This window comes from Podarcis liolepis (genome assembly GCF_965112155.1).
Source record: "Podarcis liolepis genome assembly, chromosome: 7".
NCBI lineage: Eukaryota > Metazoa > Chordata > Lepidosauria > Squamata > Lacertidae > Podarcis > Podarcis liolepis.
Window position 1 is genome coordinate 92,891,731 of NC_139561.1, and position 19,418 is coordinate 92,911,148.

General features: G+C 48.4%; 1 protein-coding gene and 1 long non-coding RNA gene across 2 annotated transcripts in view; both read left to right on the forward strand.

Moving 5' to 3' along the window:
- Nucleotides 1–19,418, forward strand: part of LOC310712949 — a 2,318,697-nt gene that overhangs the window by 1,761,381 nt on the left and 537,898 nt on the right. The gene's annotated exons all lie outside the window — the stretch shown is intronic.
- Nucleotides 4,922–19,418, forward strand: part of DLL3 (delta like canonical Notch ligand 3) — a 173,404-nt gene continuing 158,907 nt past the window's right edge. The window contains exons 1-2 of the mRNA XM_083516186.1: nt 4,922–5,186; nt 15,932–16,177. Coding sequence (XP_083372312.1) covers nt 5,133–5,186; nt 15,932–16,177 — 300 coding nt within the window. The 5' untranslated portion in view covers nt 4,922–5,132. The remainder of the gene's footprint in view (nt 5,187–15,931; nt 16,178–19,418) is intronic.

Consider the following 19,418-nt stretch of genomic DNA (forward strand, 5'->3'; position numbering starts at 1 on the left):
TGAAAATGATATGTTACAAAATCAAATATATATATAAAAAACCAAAAACCAAAATGACGTACTCTTTGGGCATTTTGTTTTATTGTGTAGATATTTGAGGATGGCTATTGTGTCACCTCTCGGTGTTCTCTTCTCCAGCTAAACATACCCAATCCCTCAACCGTTTGTCAATTTTACCCCTCCTGGATCCCTGAGTTGGCTTTTACTCAACTTGGGAAATGCTCTGAGATGCTCTTCTTGGCAATGTGCGAAAGGGGATTGTCCTTTTCATTAGTCTGGCCAGGGCTGACCACCCCCTTCCTCTCCTCACCATGTGTCGAGGTGCGAAAGAGTGTGCCTCCTATTCAGCTGTGTGTTGCCCACCCCCAGGGAGAAGGGGCTGCAGTTTCACACCCTGGCGGCACATGGCATGAATCTGGGCCACCCCCCTACCGTCCTATCACCTTCCCCATTGTTTCGACACCTTGGGCTGGCAAATGCCTTGGGGGCGGAGTGGGGAGAAAGTGTGTCCCTGGGAAAGGCATTAAGGCCTTGCTGGGGGGGGGGGGCGGGCCACAGCAAGGAATCTCTGACCTTTGAAGAATTGGTCAGTTGTCCTCTTGGACTAGTCATCCAAATTCCAGGCTGCTTTTTTTGTGGGACAGGGAGGGAGATCTCTGAGCTTTTGCCTGCAAGGGCAAAACTTGCCTGTTCAGCATAATTGAAATCTGTTTAGGTTGAATAATAATAATAATAATTTATTATTTATACCCCGCCCATCTGGCTGGGTTTCCCCAGCCACTCTGGGCGGCTTCCAACAAAATGCTAAAATACAATAACCTATTAAACATTAAAAGCTTCCCTAAACAAGGCTGCCTTCAGATTTTTCTCTTTGACATCTGGTGGGAGGGCGTTCCACAGGGCGGGTGCCACTACTGAGAAGGCCCTCTGCCTGGTTCCCTGTAAGTTGGCTTCTCGCAGTGAGGGAACCGCCAGAAGGCCCTCAGAGCTGGATCTCAGTGTCCAGGCTGAACGATGGGGGTGGAGATGCTCCTTCAGGTCTACTGGGCAGAGGCAGTTTAGGGCTTTCAAGGTCAGCACCAACACTTTGAATTGTGCTTGGAAACATCCTGGGAGCCAATGTAAGACTTTCAAGACCGGTGTTATATGGTCTTGGTGGCCGCTCCCAATCACCAGTCTGGCTGCCGCATTCTGGATTAGTTGTAGTTTCCGGGTCACCTTCAAAGGTAGCCCCACGTAGAGCGCATTGCAGTAGTTCAAGCGAGAGATAACCAGAGCATGCACCACTCTGGCGAGACAGTCTGTGGGCAAGGAGGGTCTCATCCTGCGTACCAGATGGAGCTGGTAGACAGCTGCCCTGGACACAGAATGGACCTGCGCCTCCATGGACAGCTGGGAGTCCAAAGGCTGCACACCTGGTCCTTCAGGGGCACAGTTGCCCCATTCAGGACCAGGGAGTCCTCCACACCCGCAAATAATGATGGCGCTAGTCCTTATGATTGTGGGAAATGGGGTTCCAGCTATGTCAACAGTGCTCAAGGCTTGATTTGCAACTTATTTTTAGGATGTGGGGAGATTTAAAATGGCCCCCAGTCAATGGAAGAGTGCAGAGCCATCTGGAAGAGTCTCCATCTCCATCTGCGTCATTGTAGAGGGGACGTTCCAAGCATTGTTACCAACAGTTGAACAGAAGCAAAGGTTGGCATTCTTCCAGTTGAGTGAACATGGAGATCATCTTAGGTACTGGGGCGCATGTTTGACTGAGCATTCCCCCCCCCATGCTTCAGTCCATGGACGCAACAGCTGGCACCTTCTGGACTGAACCTGTCCAGGGGTCACAGCTGAGGTACAGACATCTCTCTCTCCCCACCTTCAAATAATAAAGTAATCAACAGTTTGCCAAAGCACTCGCAGGTCAGCAGCCAAAGCTGGGGGCATCTGGGAGGGCCTGGAGGGAAAATGGAGGTGGGGGAGTGGAAGAAAAGGCGAACACAGAACCAGACTCTGTGGAAAGCAAACAGAAGTGATGTGTGGGGTTTTTAACCAGGGTTTCAAGTTGTGTCGTGTTAAAACACTTGTTACACATTCAGTGAACTGGTTGCCATTGTAGGATGGGGATCTATCTATCATCTATCTATCTATCTATCTATCTATCTATCTATCTATCTATCTATCTATCTATATCTATCTATCTATCTATCTATCTATCTATCTATCTATCTATCTATCTATCTATCACCTATCATCTACCTATTAATTTGTTGATTTTCCACAACAAGTTATGCAAAAAACCTAAAACAAATGTAATATTCCCTACACCCTCCTTTGTCCTTGGGTGCCCAGCAATCTTGCCTGATTTGATACAAGTGCAGATCTCATTAGGGACGCGGGTGGTGTTGTGGTCTAAACCACTGAGCCTCGGAAGGTCGGCGGTTCGAATCCCCGCCACAGGGTGAGCTCCCGTTGCTCAGTCCCTGCTCCTGCCCACCTAGCAGTTTGAAAGCACACCAAAAAGTGCAAGTAGATAAATAGGTACTGCTCCAGTGGGAAGGTAAACAGCGTTTCTGTGCACGGCTCTGGTTTCGCCAGAAGCGGCTTAGTCCTGCTGGCCACATGACCCGGAAAAAACTGTCTGTGGACAAACGCTGGCTCCCTCAGCCAGTAAAGCGAGATGAGTGTTGCAACCCCAGAGTTGTTTGCAACTGGACTTAACTGTCAGGGGTCCTTTACCTTTTGTCTGAATATAATTGTCCATGAGGTGTTACCAGTGGATCCCTTAAGCGTTAGCTGTTCAGATATACTGAATAAAGTAATAACAACATCATCAGGGCAGGGCGAGGTTAAGACCTTTAGAGTCCCTAAGCACTGAAAATAATATGGTGCTTAAGTCTGCCTACTGGGCAATCCATCACATCCTGTGTTGCTATTTTTTTGCTTTTAGACATTTCGAGAATTTTTCAACAAGTGTCGTTTGCTATCATTTTCGGAGCCATCAATCCGGAGTCAAACAGGAAACCTCCAATAATGCTGTCTGGTGCTTAGGTTATATGCCAGCACTCCCCCCCCCCCCACCCCTGAGGAGCTTTAAATATGATGTTAGTTTTCTTGCACATGATGAGGATGAGCTGGAGCGCTTGATGGGATTAAGAAACGTGGGCAGAAGAAACTGTATTTACTTGGAAGCAAATCCAGTTGGTTATCAATGAGACCCGCCAGCACGCTGGGGATGGCAGGCCGCAGAGTCCAGGACTTGGAAGGACAGCGCTGGCTCCAGAGACTTTTAAGGGGGCAGGTGCTACGATTAGCATACAGCTGGAGCAATCCTGCTGTTCTCAGAATGCCCCTCTCCCCAGAACCTTTCAAACTGAATAAAAACCACTGCTGTACGGTTCCAGCCACAGAGAGAGAGATGGGGGAGATTTTGTAAAATAAAACTTGAGAGAAACAGAGCCGGAAGCTCTTGTAGAGAACGGACAACTTGATTATCTGCTCCTTTCAAACTGTTAAAGAGAACCCTGCCCTCTAGGTTCTTTGCCTCGAACAGATGCCTAGAGGGCAGAAATTCAACGGGTGCAGTTTTGCTTTCCCTGGTGTAGCATCTCCATCTGAGGAAAGCTGCTTTTTCAGGGGGCTTCCTGCTATTGTTGTTGTTTAGTCGTTTAGTCATGTCTGACTCTTTGTGACCCCCTGGACCAGAGCACGCCAGGCCCCCCTGTCTTCCACTGCCTCCTGCACTTTGGTCAAACTCATGCTGGTAGCTTCGAGAACACTGTCCCACCACCTCGTCCTCTGTCGTCCCCTTCTCCTTGTGCCCTCCATCTTTCCCAACATCAGGGTCTTTTCCAGGGAGTCTTCTCTTCTCATGAGGTGGCCAAAGTATTGGAGCCTCAGCTTCAGGATCTGTCCTTCCAGTGAGCACTCAGGGCTGATTTCCTTCAGAATGGAGAGGTTGGATCTTCTTGCAGTCCATGGGACTCTCCAGAGTCTCCTCCAGCACCAGAATTCAGAAGCATCCATTCTCTGGCGATCAGCCTTCTTTATGGTCCAGCTCTCACTTCCATACATCACTACTGGGAAAACCAGAGCTTTAACTATATGGACCTTCCTGCTATTACAGGCGTATATATCCTCTCAAGGCAACTGCTGTTGCCATTCTGTTGAAGCTGAGCTGGTTGGGGTCTGGTCAGACTCCCTGGGGACCATACATACCCCACTTTGGGGGTGCAAATAAATGCAATAAGAAAATGCAAATCAAAGAGAGCAACACAGCTGCCTGGGTCAAGGAGCAGCTGTGGGGGCAAGAGCAAAGTGGGCAGGAATCTGCCCTTTGACCTTGGGCTGGTTAATACGAGTCTCAGCCTAAGTCACCTCACAGGGTTGTCGGGAGGATAAAATGGGTGCTGCTGGGTCTGAATTCCTTGGAAGAAAAGTGGGAATAGAAACAAAAACCTTCCCGTTTAAGTTCACCGAAATGTTTCGTGCAGTCTAGGATAAGATATAATGTTATTTGGGTGTTATTTTGCACGTGCTCCCGAAACACCAGCTCCTGGGTCAAGGTGCCATATTTCATTATATATCTTTGTGACGCTGCAGTATGTTGAGAGAACTGAGAAAGAAAGAAAGAAGGAAAAAGCCAGCCTTTCTCTGCTCCAACCAGCCACTCTCGACCTCGACTTTTCCAAGGGGACCCAGGCGTCCTGCCCGCTTCCTCTCGGCGTTCCCTCTAACACAGCAGCTAGCAGGTCTCATTGTACAAAGAAGAAAAGGGAAGACGTCGGGGGGAGTCTTTCGCGGCTGGGGTTGGGGGGGGGGGAGCGGTTTGGAAAGTTTTTGCTTCTCCGAGGGGCGTGGCCTCTGGCTGCCGGAGGCGGGGCCAAGGCCCGCCCTGCCTATAAGAAGTTCGGAGGGGCCCCTTTACGCTTCCATTCATAAGCTGCGCGCGTGCCTTCCTGCTCCGGTTTAATCTCCAGCCTGCTCCCCAGCGCGGCACCTGCGGCTCCGTCTGCGCTCCCCGCCGCTTTGGCTCCACTTCTCCCCTTTTGCTGCTGCTCTTGGACGCCGCTCGCCGGGGACTTGGCTCTCTGCAGAGTCTCAGGAGCTCGCCTTCCTCCTCTCCTTGGAGTCCCGGCTACATGGCTCTCCGCCTCCTCTTCTCCGGCTTCCTGGCGCTGCTGTGCGCCCCGCGGGTGAGTGCGCAGCCATCGGATTCTCGCGCGTAAAGAGAGCGCGCAGCCGGAGCCGCTGGCAAAACGCGCCGTTTCCTACGCGCGAGGAGGGGTGTAGGAGTTAAAGGTGCCTTCGCCTCCCGCTCCCGATGCCCGTTTACGGCGATTTTAGGTGAATCCGTGGAGGACCAGGTGGTTTGCTGCGAATAAAGTAGCCCTTGCGCTCGTGTGTGTACAGACACTTGGGTATCGATCTGCCCAAGCTTTGCTGTTGAGTAGGAGACAGACAGGAGTCGTGTCAACTTGGCCCCGCGGCCGTGGGTGCCGTGCAGCGCGCATGGCCCTGGCACCGAAATTTGTGGGTGCCCCGGGCCCCTTAATAGAATTTCGCGGGTGCGCGGGGACCCAGGGAGTTGGTACCCATGGAAAGAGACTGGTCCGTTTGCGTGCGCACTGGGGAAGAAGGCTGCGTTTGGCACTCCGGCCTTCAGGTTGCAAACCCCGAGGTCTCAGGCAAGGTGTTCGCAGTAAAAGGAAGGACGTGTCAGATGTCGGGTTTTTCAAGTTTCTAGTCCACATTACTGTGTATAGGTGGGAAATGTGTGCAGCCTTTTGGAAGCCTGCGTATCTCTAGATAGGACTTGCCTAAACAAGTGCTACCATGAAACTTTGGATCCTTATAATAGCTACTTGTTATTAATTGCATATCCTACCTTTCTTCCAAGGACCTAAAAGTAGTGTATATGGCTCCCCCCATTTTATCCTTTCAGCAACTGAGGTAGGTTAGGTTGATGGACCAAGGATATGTGGTGAGGGTCATGGCTGAGTGGCCCAGTCCTCATCCAACACTCTTAATTTAAGCAACTGTGGTTGTTACTAAATCCTTCGGAAATAGAGCAGAACAGAAGGAAGCTGTTTGTTTGTTTGTTTGTTTTTAAAGGAATCTGGTCCTGGGTTGGTAAAGCAAAAGCAACTTGCGTGGAGCACCATCTGCTGTTGTCTTCAGAAGTTTTTTGTACTGCGTTTAAGACAAAATGTGATTTTTAATTAGGCTGCTTCCAGACAAGGGCTTCATACTGTAAATGGGTTGTTGCCGTATCGCAAGTGGGTTGTTTGCAACAGGTTTTTTGAAAAAGAAGCGCTCAGATTTCAATCCAGATTGAATGAAGAGGTGGGGTGTAGGCTGATGTTTTATTGATGTACGTACAGTATATGCATTTATCGCTTCCCCCTCACTGTGCAATTCCAGAGGCAGCTCAGTACACCAACTTTGGGCACACTTTCGGAAAACGCTATTTGCACGAGTGATGATAATAGATGTCTGGTGAGACTAAGATTCTGATGCAGCAATTGCACAGAGATTAAAAGGGCAAAATCTGGAAATGTCTTCTGTTAGGAAATTTAGGGAATTGTCTGTGCACAGCCCCTTCACCAAAACTGGGATTTGAATTAGGGTGGATGGCGGTGTTCTAAAAAGAGAAGTTTTGGGGTTGAAGTCTGCTTAGATTTGGTTTCTGTGTGTGTGTGTGTGTGTCAGTGGTAAAGAGAAGAGCGGTTAAATGAATCAGGATCTTTCTTGAATCAAAGCGCCGTTTTGTCTTTGTTCCCCATGAAAACTTGTTGCTGAATCCTTTGCGAACTGGGTTTTTCTCTTCTGAACTTTTGCCTTTTCAAACCTCCATCCACCATAGCCAAAAGTTAGGGATGATGGGAGCTCAGCAACAGCCACCACTGTGCTAGACTTGAAAAAAATCTCTAGCTCAGCAATCTGTTTGGGCAGAGGAGCGCATGGATGTTTGCTCTTTTGTGCTGTTGGCATGAAATATTGAGGAGGAGTGATAAGCCCCTCGCCTTGGCTACTCCCCTTTTCTGACCTGGCAACGAGGCCCCCGCCTGGTTGCAGAAGGCATTGACCTGAAGGACAGGAATAAAAGAGCAGATGTTTTCTTCCACCTAATGATTGCAACTTTCAGGGTCTGGGTTAGGGGTGTGTGTGTGTGTGAGAGAGAGAGAGAGAGAGAGAGAAAGATCTGCACATGGAAGTATTAATTTAGTAGTAGATTTCTCGCAGCATTTGTGGCTGTTTGTGGGCGTCCCCAGAAGTCCTCTCTGCCCCATAGCATGGACCTCTATTTGGGATCCACAGATCTGGTTGGCCACTGCAAGAACAGGATACTGGATTAGACGGCGCCTTGGCCTGATCCAACAGGTCTCTTCTTAGGCTTGTTATATAGACATCATTGCAGTCATGGAATCAGAGTTGGAAGGGGCCCCCGAGGGTAATCTAGACCAACCCTCTGCAATGCAGGAATCTCAGCTAAAGCATCCATGACAGACGACCATCCAACCTCTGCTTCAAAACCTCCAGGGTAGGAGAGTCCGCTACCTCCTTTGTTTTTACAGTGGTACCTCAGGTTACATACGCTTCAGGTTACAGACTCCGCTAACCCAGAAATAGTGCTTCAGGTTAAGAACTTTGCTTCAGGATGAGAACAGAAATCAGGCTCTGGCGGCGTGGTGGCAGCAGGAGGCCCCTTTAGCTAAAGTGGTGCTTCAGGTTAAGAACAGTTTCAGGTTAAGAACGGACCTCCGGAACGAATTAAATACTTAACCTGAGTTACCACTGTACACTTAAATCTTACACTCTTCCTACCCACCCTGACCTGTGCTCTTTCTTGCCAGGCCATTTGGATTTTAATCTTGCATCGCAATTCCTCCCGTCTCCGCTGGACCAGTGTGTAAGCACAGTGGTCTTCTTTTTTGACACACACACACACACACACACACACACACACACACACGAACACCCTTCTTTACTGTCCTCTTCGTGCGCTTGGTTCTTGCCATGATAAATTAGTCTTTTGGGTGTTTTGGAACTGTGTGTCGTCGTCCCCCACCCCACCCCATCTTTATTACTCCAGAGTTGACCCTTGGTGTTGAAACCTTTTTTGTGGCAGTGCTTTGGATCACGGTTGTTAAATGTAGTTTCAGCCTTTCTGATTCAGGACTTTAAATTGTGCTTTTATATCAAATTTCCTTTTCTGCGTATACTGTAATGTTTTACTGTTGCTAAGGCCACTGGCTAATGCAAATAAAGTTTATTTATCTTCTTGGTGTTGAAAAAGCAGACTCTGGATGCTAGTGTGGTTAGAGTGTCAGACTTGGGCCAGAGACCCGGGTTCAAATCTCCACCCATCCATGAAGCTGACTGGGTGGCCTTGGACCAGTCGCTGTCTCTCAGCACAACCTACAGGGCTGTTGTGGGGATTCAATGGAGAGAGTGAGAACAGTGTGTGCCACCTCAAACTCCTTGAAGGAACGGTCATAGAATCATACAATTGTAGATTTGGAAGTGACCCCAAGGGTCATCAAGTCCAACCCTCTGGAATTCAGGAACGAAGGAGAGATCTAAAATGTACCATAATAAATAATAAACTACGGCTGCAATTAAGTTTAGGCTTAGGCTGCATTCCTTTTCATAAACCCTTCCAGGAAAGCACGTACAGTGGTACCTCGGGTTAAGAACTTAATTCATTCCGGAGGTCCGTTCTTAACCTGAAACTGTTCTTAACCTGAAGCACCACTTTAGCTAATGGGGCCTCCTGCTGCCGCCGCTGCGCAATTTCTGTTCTCATCCTGAAGCAAAGTTCTTAACCCGAGGTACTATTTCTGGGTTAGCTGAGCCTGTAACCTGAAGCGTCTGTAACCTGAGGTACCACTGTATAGGCTCAGGTTATTAGTTAGTATTTTTCACCTTCTTCAATACTGGGGTGTCTTTATAATAAATATAAAGAAATAAACTTTTATTCGTACCCCACCCTCCCCGGCCAAGACCAGGCGCAGAGCTGCTAACATCATAAAAACAACACAATGTGCATAAAAACAGACATCAATGAATTAAAATGCATCTTAAAATTAATTCAGACAAGTTAAAATCTAGACAGGTGGCAATCATCAGGTGGGAACTGAGAGTGGTTAATACTTGCCAGGACCAACTGTTTCCACTGAGCATACAAGGACCTGTGAGTGGGTTGGGGGCCTCTTTCAGGCTTGTTTTATGCAAAGGGAAGTAAGTCAAACTGCGCCCTGCCCAAAGGCCAGGCGGAACAGCTCCGTCTTGCAGGCCCTGCGGAAAGATGTCAAATCCCACAGGGCCCTGGTCTCTTGTGGGAGGAGAGCGTTCCACCAGGCCGGGGCCACGGCCAAAAAGGCCCTGGCTCTAGTCGAGGCCAGTCTAATTTCCACCAGGTCAGGGCTGCTTCAGGGAACATCCGATGGGTGAGCTACCTGGCCATGGATTCAGTGAGGAGAAGCAGGAGAGCAGCAAATTTGTTTCACGTGGCTGTTTGCAAAAGTGCGGGGGTTTCCTCACAAAAGTGGAGTGGGTATTACGTCTATAAAGTCTTTACAGTTCCTCCAGGAAGCTAGTCTCCTTCCCTCCTGCCGCCAACACACACAAATATATCTGCCTCCAGACTCGGGAAAGTAGGGTGGAATTTGTGTGGAATGTTCTGTGTGTGTATATGAGAGAGAGAGAGAGATGCACAATGGAAATGTCTAAGCAGAGACCAATGGAAGGCCAAGAACTGCTTTTTCCAAGATGGAGGGAAAGTGTGCAGTGTAATTAATGTAGACTGTACAGTGGTACCTCGGGTTAAGTACTTAATTCATTTCGGAGGTCCGTTCTTAACCTGAAACTGTTCTTAACCTGAAGCACCACTTTAGCTAATGGGGACTCCTGCTGTCGCTGCGCCACTGGAGCACAATTTCTGTTCTCATCCTGAAGCAAAGTTCTTAACCCGAGGTACTGTTTCTGGGTTAGTGGAGTCTGTAACCTGAAGCGTATGTAACCTGAGGTACCCTGTAATCTAGATTCTGTTGTCAGTGCAGTGGATGCTTGGGTTGCGAATGTGATCTGTGCGGGATACACGTTCACAGCCTGCAATGTTCGCAACCCGCAGCTGCGCGTCTGCACACGCACGGGCTGCAATTCGGTGCTTCTTCGCATGCACGATTTAGTGCTTCTATGCACGCGCGACCGCCGGAACCTGGAATTAACCCCTTCTGGTACTTCCGGGTTTTGGCAGTCCATAACCCAAAAAAATGCAACCTGATGCATCTGTAACCCGAGGTATGACTGTATATGGTTTGCTATTGTTGTAAAAGGAGGTGGGAGCATAAAGAAAGAGACTGGGGAGAGCGACTGCAGTGTCCTGCTCTAGATGGGGGTGTCTGGGACAGAGACATTGCTTTCCCTGCAAAAAGAGCTCAGAGGAAGAAAGAGCCCTTGGCATGGTCAGATGATGTTGATGGGGGGGGGGGAACATGATACAGTGGTGCCTCGCAAGACGAAATTAATTCGTTCCGCGAATTTTTTCATCTAGCGAATTTTTCGTCTTGCGAAGCACGGTTTCCCATAGGAATGCATTGAAAATCAATTAATGCGTTCCTATGGTCAAAAAAAGTCTGAACAAAGCCAAATTTGGTACAACAAGAGTTTATTAAGTGCTCTTTAAAGTCACACATACTGTAAAGAGCATTTCAAAATTCAAACCCAGATTTTTTTTAAAAAAAACAGCAGAGTGGCCCAATGGTCACAGAAAATCATAAAAATGCAGAAAAAAACCACACAAGCTTCCAGATTCTTGCAAACCCCTCCCCAACTGTTCCCCCAGCCACCCAGCACACAGAAATTCAAATCCAGAATTTTTTTTTGAAAACAGCAGAGTGGCCCAATGGTCACAGAAAATCATAAAAATGCAGAAAAAAACACACAAGCTTCCAGATTCTTGCAAACCCCTTCCCAACACCAAGTCCTTGAATTCCAAACACCCCAACCCAAAATCCAACCCCCCCCCCCAAAAAAGTTTTAAAAGCTTAACTTACCAAATGGCTGCAAAAGAAGTTTTGGAAAAGCTTCAAAAATCACCAAAGTCTTTAAAAACCTCAAAAAAGGCTACTATGTACACTGCGTTCTATGAGTTGCTCCTCGAAGTCAAGTCGCAACTGTATTAACGGTGTTAAGAAAAAGGAAAAAAACTTGCAAGACGTTTTCGTCTTGCGAAGCAAGCCCATAGGGGAAATCGTCTTGCGAAGCAGCTCAAAAACGGAAAACCCTTTCGTCTAGCGAGTTTTCCGTCTTGCGAGGCATTCGTCTTGCGGGGCACCACTCAAGTTTCTGGGCAACATGTTCCCCACAGACATCTGGTTGGTCACTGTGAGAACAGGGTGCCAGAACCCTGCGGTCGGAAGCAGCGCATGGGTGGGAAAATGACAAAATGTCCGGCAAAATTTTGCCCATAAAGTTCAACAACTTTGGCCAGAATTTTTAAAAAGCTCAAGTACTTTTGTGTCTGGATTTTCACTTTTTGAAATGTGGCAACCCTACTCTACAACAGTGTGTAGAAATCAGCGGGCGATTTTTAATTTTTTGACAGCATGGAGATGAACACTTTCAATTGGTTGTTTGTTGTTTAGTCGTTTAGTCATGTCCGCCTCTTCGTGACCCCCTGGACCAGAGCACGCCAGGCACTCCTGTCTTCCACTGCCTCCCGCAGTTTGGTCAAACTCATGCTGGTAGCTTCGAGAACACTGTCCCACCATCTCGTCCTCTGTCGTCCCCTTCTCCTTGTGCCCTCCATCTTTCCCAACATCAGGGTCTTTTTCCAGGGAGTCTTCTCTTCTCCTGAGGTGGCCAAAGTCTTGGAGCCTGAGCTTCAGGATCTGTCCTTCCAGGGAGCACTCAGGGCTGATTTCCTTCAGAATGGAGAGGTTTGATCTTCTTGCAGCCCATGGGACTCTCAAGAGTCTCCTCCAGCACCAGAATTCAAAAGCATCCATTCTTTGGCGATCAGCCTTCTTTATGGTCCAGCTCTCACTTCCATACATCACTACTGGGAAAACCAGAGCTTGAACTATATGGACCTTTGTTGGCAAGGTGATGTTGCCAAATCCAGCTGTAGTTCCTGGCGCAAGAGCTCAGGGCCATTTTAAGCATATCTGGCGCCATGGTGCAAATATCTCTCCGGCGCCGCCCCCCCCCCATTTCCCAGAGTTGTCGACCTTTTTTAGGGGGGGGGCGCTTTGGTCTGGCTCCTTTACATTGCTTGGTCCGATGTGTGCTCGGTGCTGCACGTAAGTAAGAGGCGCCCAGATTGCAACCCCGATGGCCTCCCATGAAACCTCCCTCTAAGTGCCTGGTGCCCCTTAAATGCCCCCGTCCGGGGAAGTCTGCACCACAGGAGTGCCAGCAAGCAGATCAGGTGGCTTGCTGGCTGTGCCCTCCTCGCTCGGCATCAGGATCGCACAGGGCGCTTTCCTGCTCCGCTCGCAGACTCCGCAGGGAGGTGCGCAGGCAGCAATGCGGCCAGAGAGGGGCGCCCTGCGCCTGCCCCCGATTGCGCCTGTCAGGCACCCAGGCAGCCCCGGCAGAAGGGGACGCAAAGGGGCTTCCCTGAGCAGGAGGCAGCACGCTCCGATGGGTGGCTGAGAGAGGGGAGCCGGGAAGGGAGTGCGCACTGACTCTCCTTCCCGGACACTCAGCCTGTGGCACCCTCCAAAATCTGGTGCCCTGACACCCCACGCCACTAATCTCTGTGGGTAAGACGCCCCTGCAAGAGCTTCTGAAAAGGTTGACAGCCATAAGTACAGTGGTACCTCTGGTTACAGACACTTCAGGTTACAGACTCCACTAACCCATAAATAGTACCTCGGGTTAAGAACTTTGCTTCAGGATGAGAACAGAAATCGCGCAGCGGTGGCAGCAGGAGGCCCTATTAGCTAAAGTGGTACATCAGGTTAAGAACGGACCTCCAGAATGAATTAAGTCCTTTACCCGAGGTACCACTGTACTCTGGGAACTGGCTGTAACATTGGAGGGGGTTTATGAAGTTTGTCAGAGATCAGCAAACTTTTTCAGCAGGGGGCGATTCCACTGTTGCCCAAACCTTGTGGGGGGGCCGGACTATATTGGGGATGGGGGATGAACTAATTCCTATGCCCCACAAATGCATTTTAAATAAAAGGACACATTCTACTCATGTAAAAACACGCTGATTCCCGGACCGTCTGCGGGCCAGATTCAGAAGGTGATGGGGCAGGATCCAGCCCCTAGGCCTTAATTTGCCTACCCATGAAGTTTGTGCTATGGCAACAGCTGCAGTGCAGCCCCCCACCCTGCCTGGGCCAGGGTGGTCGTGGGCTGAGGCCTCAGGGCAAGCATATTGGGTCCAGAGCATAACATTGAGGTTGGCAAGCTGACTGTTGCCCACTATGCAGATTTCACTTCCTGCCTGGATAAAAGGCTGTGAGGAAGGACTAAGGATGGGGAAAGGGACATTGTTACTGCCACTTACTGCTGAGCTAGGTTCAAGGTTTTTGAACAACTTAGGTCAAGGCTACCTCAGGGATTACCTGAACCCTTACATCCCAGCTCAGATCACGGAGATCAGCTGCAGGCAGTGTTCGAAATTAGCCAGGCGCTAGGCGCATTTTGCACCCGGCTTTGGACCACTTGCGACCAAGTGAAGATTCCTGGGCGTCAGGATGGTGCCTGACGTCTCCAGCATCTGGGGATCACTGGCTTTGGACTGTTTTCACACACTGATACCCCACCCTATCGTATTCTGTCAGTTCTATTTTATCTGCACAATCAGAAATGAATTTCTGGAACCAAATTGGGTTTTCTGGGCAGCCTGAGCAGGAAGAGTCACCTTTAAGAAAAAGAGGTTGGAATAATAGGGCAATATATATCTGGACTATCCCCGAACAAATTGACTTCTTTAAGTTCTCAAAGCTCTTAACCTAGCTCAAGGTTGCCATCTGAACTAGCCAGATGTTAAACTGAGAATCCATCACAGTCAGTCCATCATTTGAAAAGCCTTTAGAGCTGTCTTGCCCTCAAATGGCAATTAGACATTCTCTTCTGGCGACATTGGTTTAAGGAGCCATTTGGTGCCTAGTTTATATATCCGAGTTTCTAACACCGGCTTCAGGTACATTGTTGGTCATTCCCCAAGTTGGTGAGGCTCATTTGACCATGAGAAGCCAAGCCTTTTGTGTCGTTGGCCCAGCCCTGTGGAATACTCTGCCAATAGTATGGAATAACTGTACCAACTTTTCTTTTCCACCAAGCCTATGAAGGCAGTTAAGAATTCATCCTTCCATAATGCTTAATTGATGTCTGTATTTAACCTTTGTATGGTTTTATATTTCTATTGCTGCAAACCACTTTGAGATACACCATATTTTTCCGTGCGTAAGACGAGGTTTTTTATTTATTTTAAAATGATGTTACAAATTGGGGCTCATCTTATACACAGGTAGTGTGGGAGGGGGCGATTGGTTTCAGCTGCGAGCAGGAGATTCTCAGCATCACAAGGGTGGGCGATTGGTGGCTGTCGCAAGGGCTGTTTGTGATGGGCTGCCGTTGCGGCAATTGGGCAGTTTTTTGGCGTCTGCCGGCATTGAACGGGCAGACGATTGGTGGCTTCGGCGACACTCGCCTTTGTCAGTGTTTACACGCTGGGTGACCGATTTTCGGCAGTCCCCCCAAAAAAGCTTAACAACCCATGGCAGTGTCCCCCTATTTTCTTAATTTTGAGTCCCCCAAAATAGGGGGTGTCTTATACACAGGGGAGTGTTAGACACAGAAAAATATGGATAGGTAGCCGTGTTGGTCTGCCATAGTCAAAATAAAAAAATTCCTTCCAGTAGCACCTTAAAGACCAACTAAGTTCTAGGTATGAGCTTTCGTGTGCATGCACACGAAAGCTCATACCTAGAACTAACTTAGTTGGTCTTTAAGGTGCTACTGGAAGGAATTTTTTTATTTTGACAGAAAAATATAGTTATATATCTGTATTTATGACAGAAGGGTAAAGGACTCCTGACCGTTAAGTCCAGTCGTGTCCGACTCTGGGGTTGCGGCGCTCATCTCACTTTACTGGCCGAGGGAGCCGGCATACAGCTTCCGGCTCATGTGGCCAGCATGACTAAGCTGCTTCTGGCGAACCAGAGCAGTGCACGGAAACGCCGTTTACCTTCCCGCCAGAGTGGTACCTATTTATCTACTTGCACTTTGAGGTGCTTTTGAACTGCTAGGTGGGCAGGAGCTGGAACCGAACAACCGGAGCTCACCCCGTCGCAGGGATTCGAACCGCCGACCTTCTGATCGACAAGTCCAAGAGGCTCAGTGGTTTACACCAGAGCGCCACCCGCGTCCCTTATTTATGACATAGTGGTATACAAATATTGGTATCAATAAATGAATAGTTCAGTGGCAGAGCATTTGCTGTGCACGATGCAGGAAATCCTAGATTTAATTCCTAGCGGCATTTCCAGGAAGCGCTGTGAAAAGACCCCTGCCAGAAATCTTGGAGAGGCACTGTACAGGGTTATAAAGACTAGGACTAGCCACCTGAGAAACAGTTTCTACCCAAATGCATTTCTGGTTTTAAACACAGTATAAGGAGTCTCTATAGGAGTATATTGTATTTTAAAATGGGGTTTCAGAGTTTTTAGGGGGTTTTGAATGCCTGATGTAGATTTTTCAATTTCATTGTTCTGTATGGGACAATGACAATAAAGATGTCGTATTGTATCGTATCACCAGTCAGTGCAGAAAATGCTAATCTGGATGGACCCAATGGTCTGATTCGGTATCAGACAGATAGCTTCCTGTGTTCCTGTAACAGCTCAGAGGGAGGGGCTACAAGGACTCTCCTGTGTTAACTGGTTTCCCCCCACCCTCTCTTTATCGCTCACAGGCTGAGCTGGCCGGCGTCTTCGAACTTCAAGTCCACTCCTTCACCACCACCAGCCTGCGGAGCTTCTGCCACAGCGGCCAGCCCTGCCGCCTCTTCTTCCGCGTCTGCCTGAAGCACGCCCAGGCCGTGGTTTCTCCGGAGCCCCCCTGCACCTTTGGGGCAGCCTTGAGCGACATCGTCCCTGCTGACCGCAACGCCGTGGCCACCAGCGGGCCCATCCGGGTCCCTTTCCACTTCAAGTGGCCGGTGAGCTCCTTTCCCCCCAGGCCTCAGATCTGCACGTTCTGAGCCTCTCGGTTTCAAACTCAGGACAGGAAGCCGTGCTCTGCACCCCTTTCTCCCACGGGATCCTGATGAATTTGCTACCTGTGTCCCATATAGTTGGCGTTTTCTGTCTGGCACATGCCTTGTTTCTGTACTTTAGTGTGCAACAAGAAGGTATGGGGAAAGATGTGTTGAGGCGTGTGTGGGGCTAGGATATCTGTTGGGGGGTGCAGAACCTCAGTTAAGTATTTTTATTGATTTACTTGAATGTGTGGGAATGTTCAGGGTTGGCAGGAGAGGATATATTGTTTATTAATATCCTTCCTAACTTGCTCTAGAAAGTTCCTTTACTTAGCAGAGTTTACATTCCCCTTTTTACATGCACAGCAGATAGTTGGTTGCAGGCTCGTGTGAGCCTCTCACTATTACAGTGGTGCCCTACAAGACGAATGCCTCGCAAGACAGAAAACCCGCTAGACGAAAGGGTTTTCCGTTTTGGAGGTGCTTCGCAAAACGAATTTCCTATGGGCTTGCTTTGCAAGACGAAAATGTCTTGCGAGTTCCTGCGGGGTCCCCCCCCTTTTTCCCAAGCCGCTAAGCTGCTTATCAGCTGATCCTAAGCCGCTAAGCTGCTTATCAGCTGATCCGCTAAGCCGCTTAACAGCTGATCTGCTAAGCCGCTTAACAGCTGATCCGCTAAGCCGCTTAACAGCTGATCCGCTAAGCCGCTTAACAGCTGATCCGCTAAGCCGCTTATCAGCTGATCCACTAAGCCACTAAACCGCTTATCAGCTGATCCGCTAAGCCGCTAATAGCGCTAATCCGCTAAGCCGCTAATGGGCTTGCTTCGCAAGATGAAAAAACCGCAAGACAAAGAGACGGATTCTTTTCGTCTTGCGAGGCACCACTGTATACAATTCGGTCTGTTTCAGATTGAATTGTACGTTCCTGGTAAGTTCCCTTGAATCCTTAAAAGAATAAAGACACCACAGTCTTATTCAAAGTCCAGGGCAGTCTTTAGCATATGAGCCACCCAGATCCACCCAGCACCACCCCCATCCAGAGACGAAACAAGTCCATGGCGCCACAAGTGACGCCGACTGCCGGTTATTTCTCTCGCAGGCGCCTTCTATAGTTGCAGCCTCGGGCTGGAGGCTTCTTCGCCTCGCCTTCGCCTCCCCAACCCACCACCAGAGCCGCTTGCTGCAGGAAGTTTCCAAGGTTTTAATTAATTTGCAGCAATTAAAGTGCGGTTAAGAGAGGAGGCGTGAAACAGTGGCACAGCTCCCCCCCCCCCAAAAAAAATCTCCAAACAAAAACAGGCGTGGGGTTGCCCTCTCTTGTTCCCAGATTTCTTTCCTTAGTGGGCTGGAAACGGTTCGCCGGGTGATTTTTCTTTCGAACCCCCAAACTTGAGCAGAAAAGCGGAGAGTGCCACCGATGTCTTTGGTAAATGAGCGCACAGAGTCGAAAGTCCTTTAGCGAAACAGTAGGTATACATTTTGGTAATACCTAGGTACATGTGCATTTTGTTTTTCTAGCTTGATCAAAATTATTTATTATTTCATAACAGGTAGATAGTTAAGAGCTTAGGTGGCTTCGGCTGCGGGCGCCTGGCACCCCCCAGAATTCGGAGCCTGGGTGCCCCACACCCGTGGGTAAAAACAGCCCTGTCAAAGTCAGTAAAAGAAGTTTACTTACATCAGTTCACAGTTGGATCCCTGAAGGCAGACGTAGTTGCCAATACAGTCGTACCTCCAGTTGAATGTGCTTTGGGTTGAGCACGTTCGAGTTGAGCTCCGCGGCAACCCGGAAGTAACGGAGCGCGTAACTTCCGGGTTTCGCCCCTCGCGTATGCGCAGACACTCAAAATGACGTCACGCGCATGCGTGGAAGCGGCAAAATGCAAGAAGATCCCACCTCTCCATTCTGAAGGATCAGGCCCTGAGTGCTCACTGGAAGGACAGATCCTGAAGCTGAAGCTCCAAGACTTTGGCCACCTCAGGAGAAGAGAAGACTCCCTGGAAAAGACCCTGATGCTGGGGAAGATGGAGGGCACAAGGAGAAGGGGATGACAGAGGACGAGTTGGTGGGACAGTGTTCTTGAAGCTACCAACATGAGTTTGACCAAACTGCGGGAGGCAGTGGAAGACAGGAGGGCCTGGCGTGCTCTGGTCCAGGGGGTCACAAAGAGGCGGACATGACTAAACGACTAAACAACAACAAAACCAAAAGAGTACCTTTTCTAGGATGCCACCTGTTGCAATAATGTGTTCACATTATCAAAAGACAAGTAAATACTTCTTCTTTTTTCCCTTTTTGGCAGTATCGTTTATCCACGTGCAACAAATTTGACCAGGACTTCTTTAAAGAAGTGATACCCTTGTTAAGACTGCCGGCCCTGCCATTAGGCAGGATGAGGCAAGTGCCTCAGACAGTTGATTTTGAGTGTCGTGACAGCCAACTGTTAAGTTAATATTATTATTATTATCATCATATATTATTTTACTGCCAGGGAAGAGGGGAAGCAGTTATGCGATTTTCTGCTTCAGGTGCTAAAATAAATTAGTCAGCTTTTGGGTATTAGGTACCTTGACTTGGAGTAGAGCCGGGGGGTGGGGGTGGCATTTGCTGCTCTGCCTCCCTCAATATTATTATTATTATTATTATTATTATTATTATTATTATTATTACTACTACTACTACTACTACTACTACTACCACCACCGTATTTTTCCATGTATAAGACACCTCCTATTTTGGGGGAGTCAAAATTAAGAAAATACACTATCCGTGTATAAGACAACCCCTTATTTTAAACTTCAAAATATAGTCTTATACGCGGAAAAATACAGTTCTTCTTCTTCTTTTTCTTCTTATTTTGCGTGTGTGCAGCCCAGCTTAATAAGAATTTATTTGCTGTTTTTCCTCACTTGGTTAAGGGAAAACAGACAACACAATACACGATTTTAATAGTTGAGTGTAACCCTAAAGGTGTTTCCCCACCAACTTGTTCCCTCACAGTTCTTGTTCTGAGGAGAAAACGAGAGAAATTTTCTTTTTTTCTTTTACAATTTTGGTCTATGTGGTGTTGGGAAGGCAGCCATTTATATTTATTTTTGGATTTGAGTATGTTCTGAATCGAATTGTCATGAAGGCTGTTGTAGAAAACAACAATAACAGGAGACCGAGGAGAAATTGTGAGGGAAATACTGGACTGAGG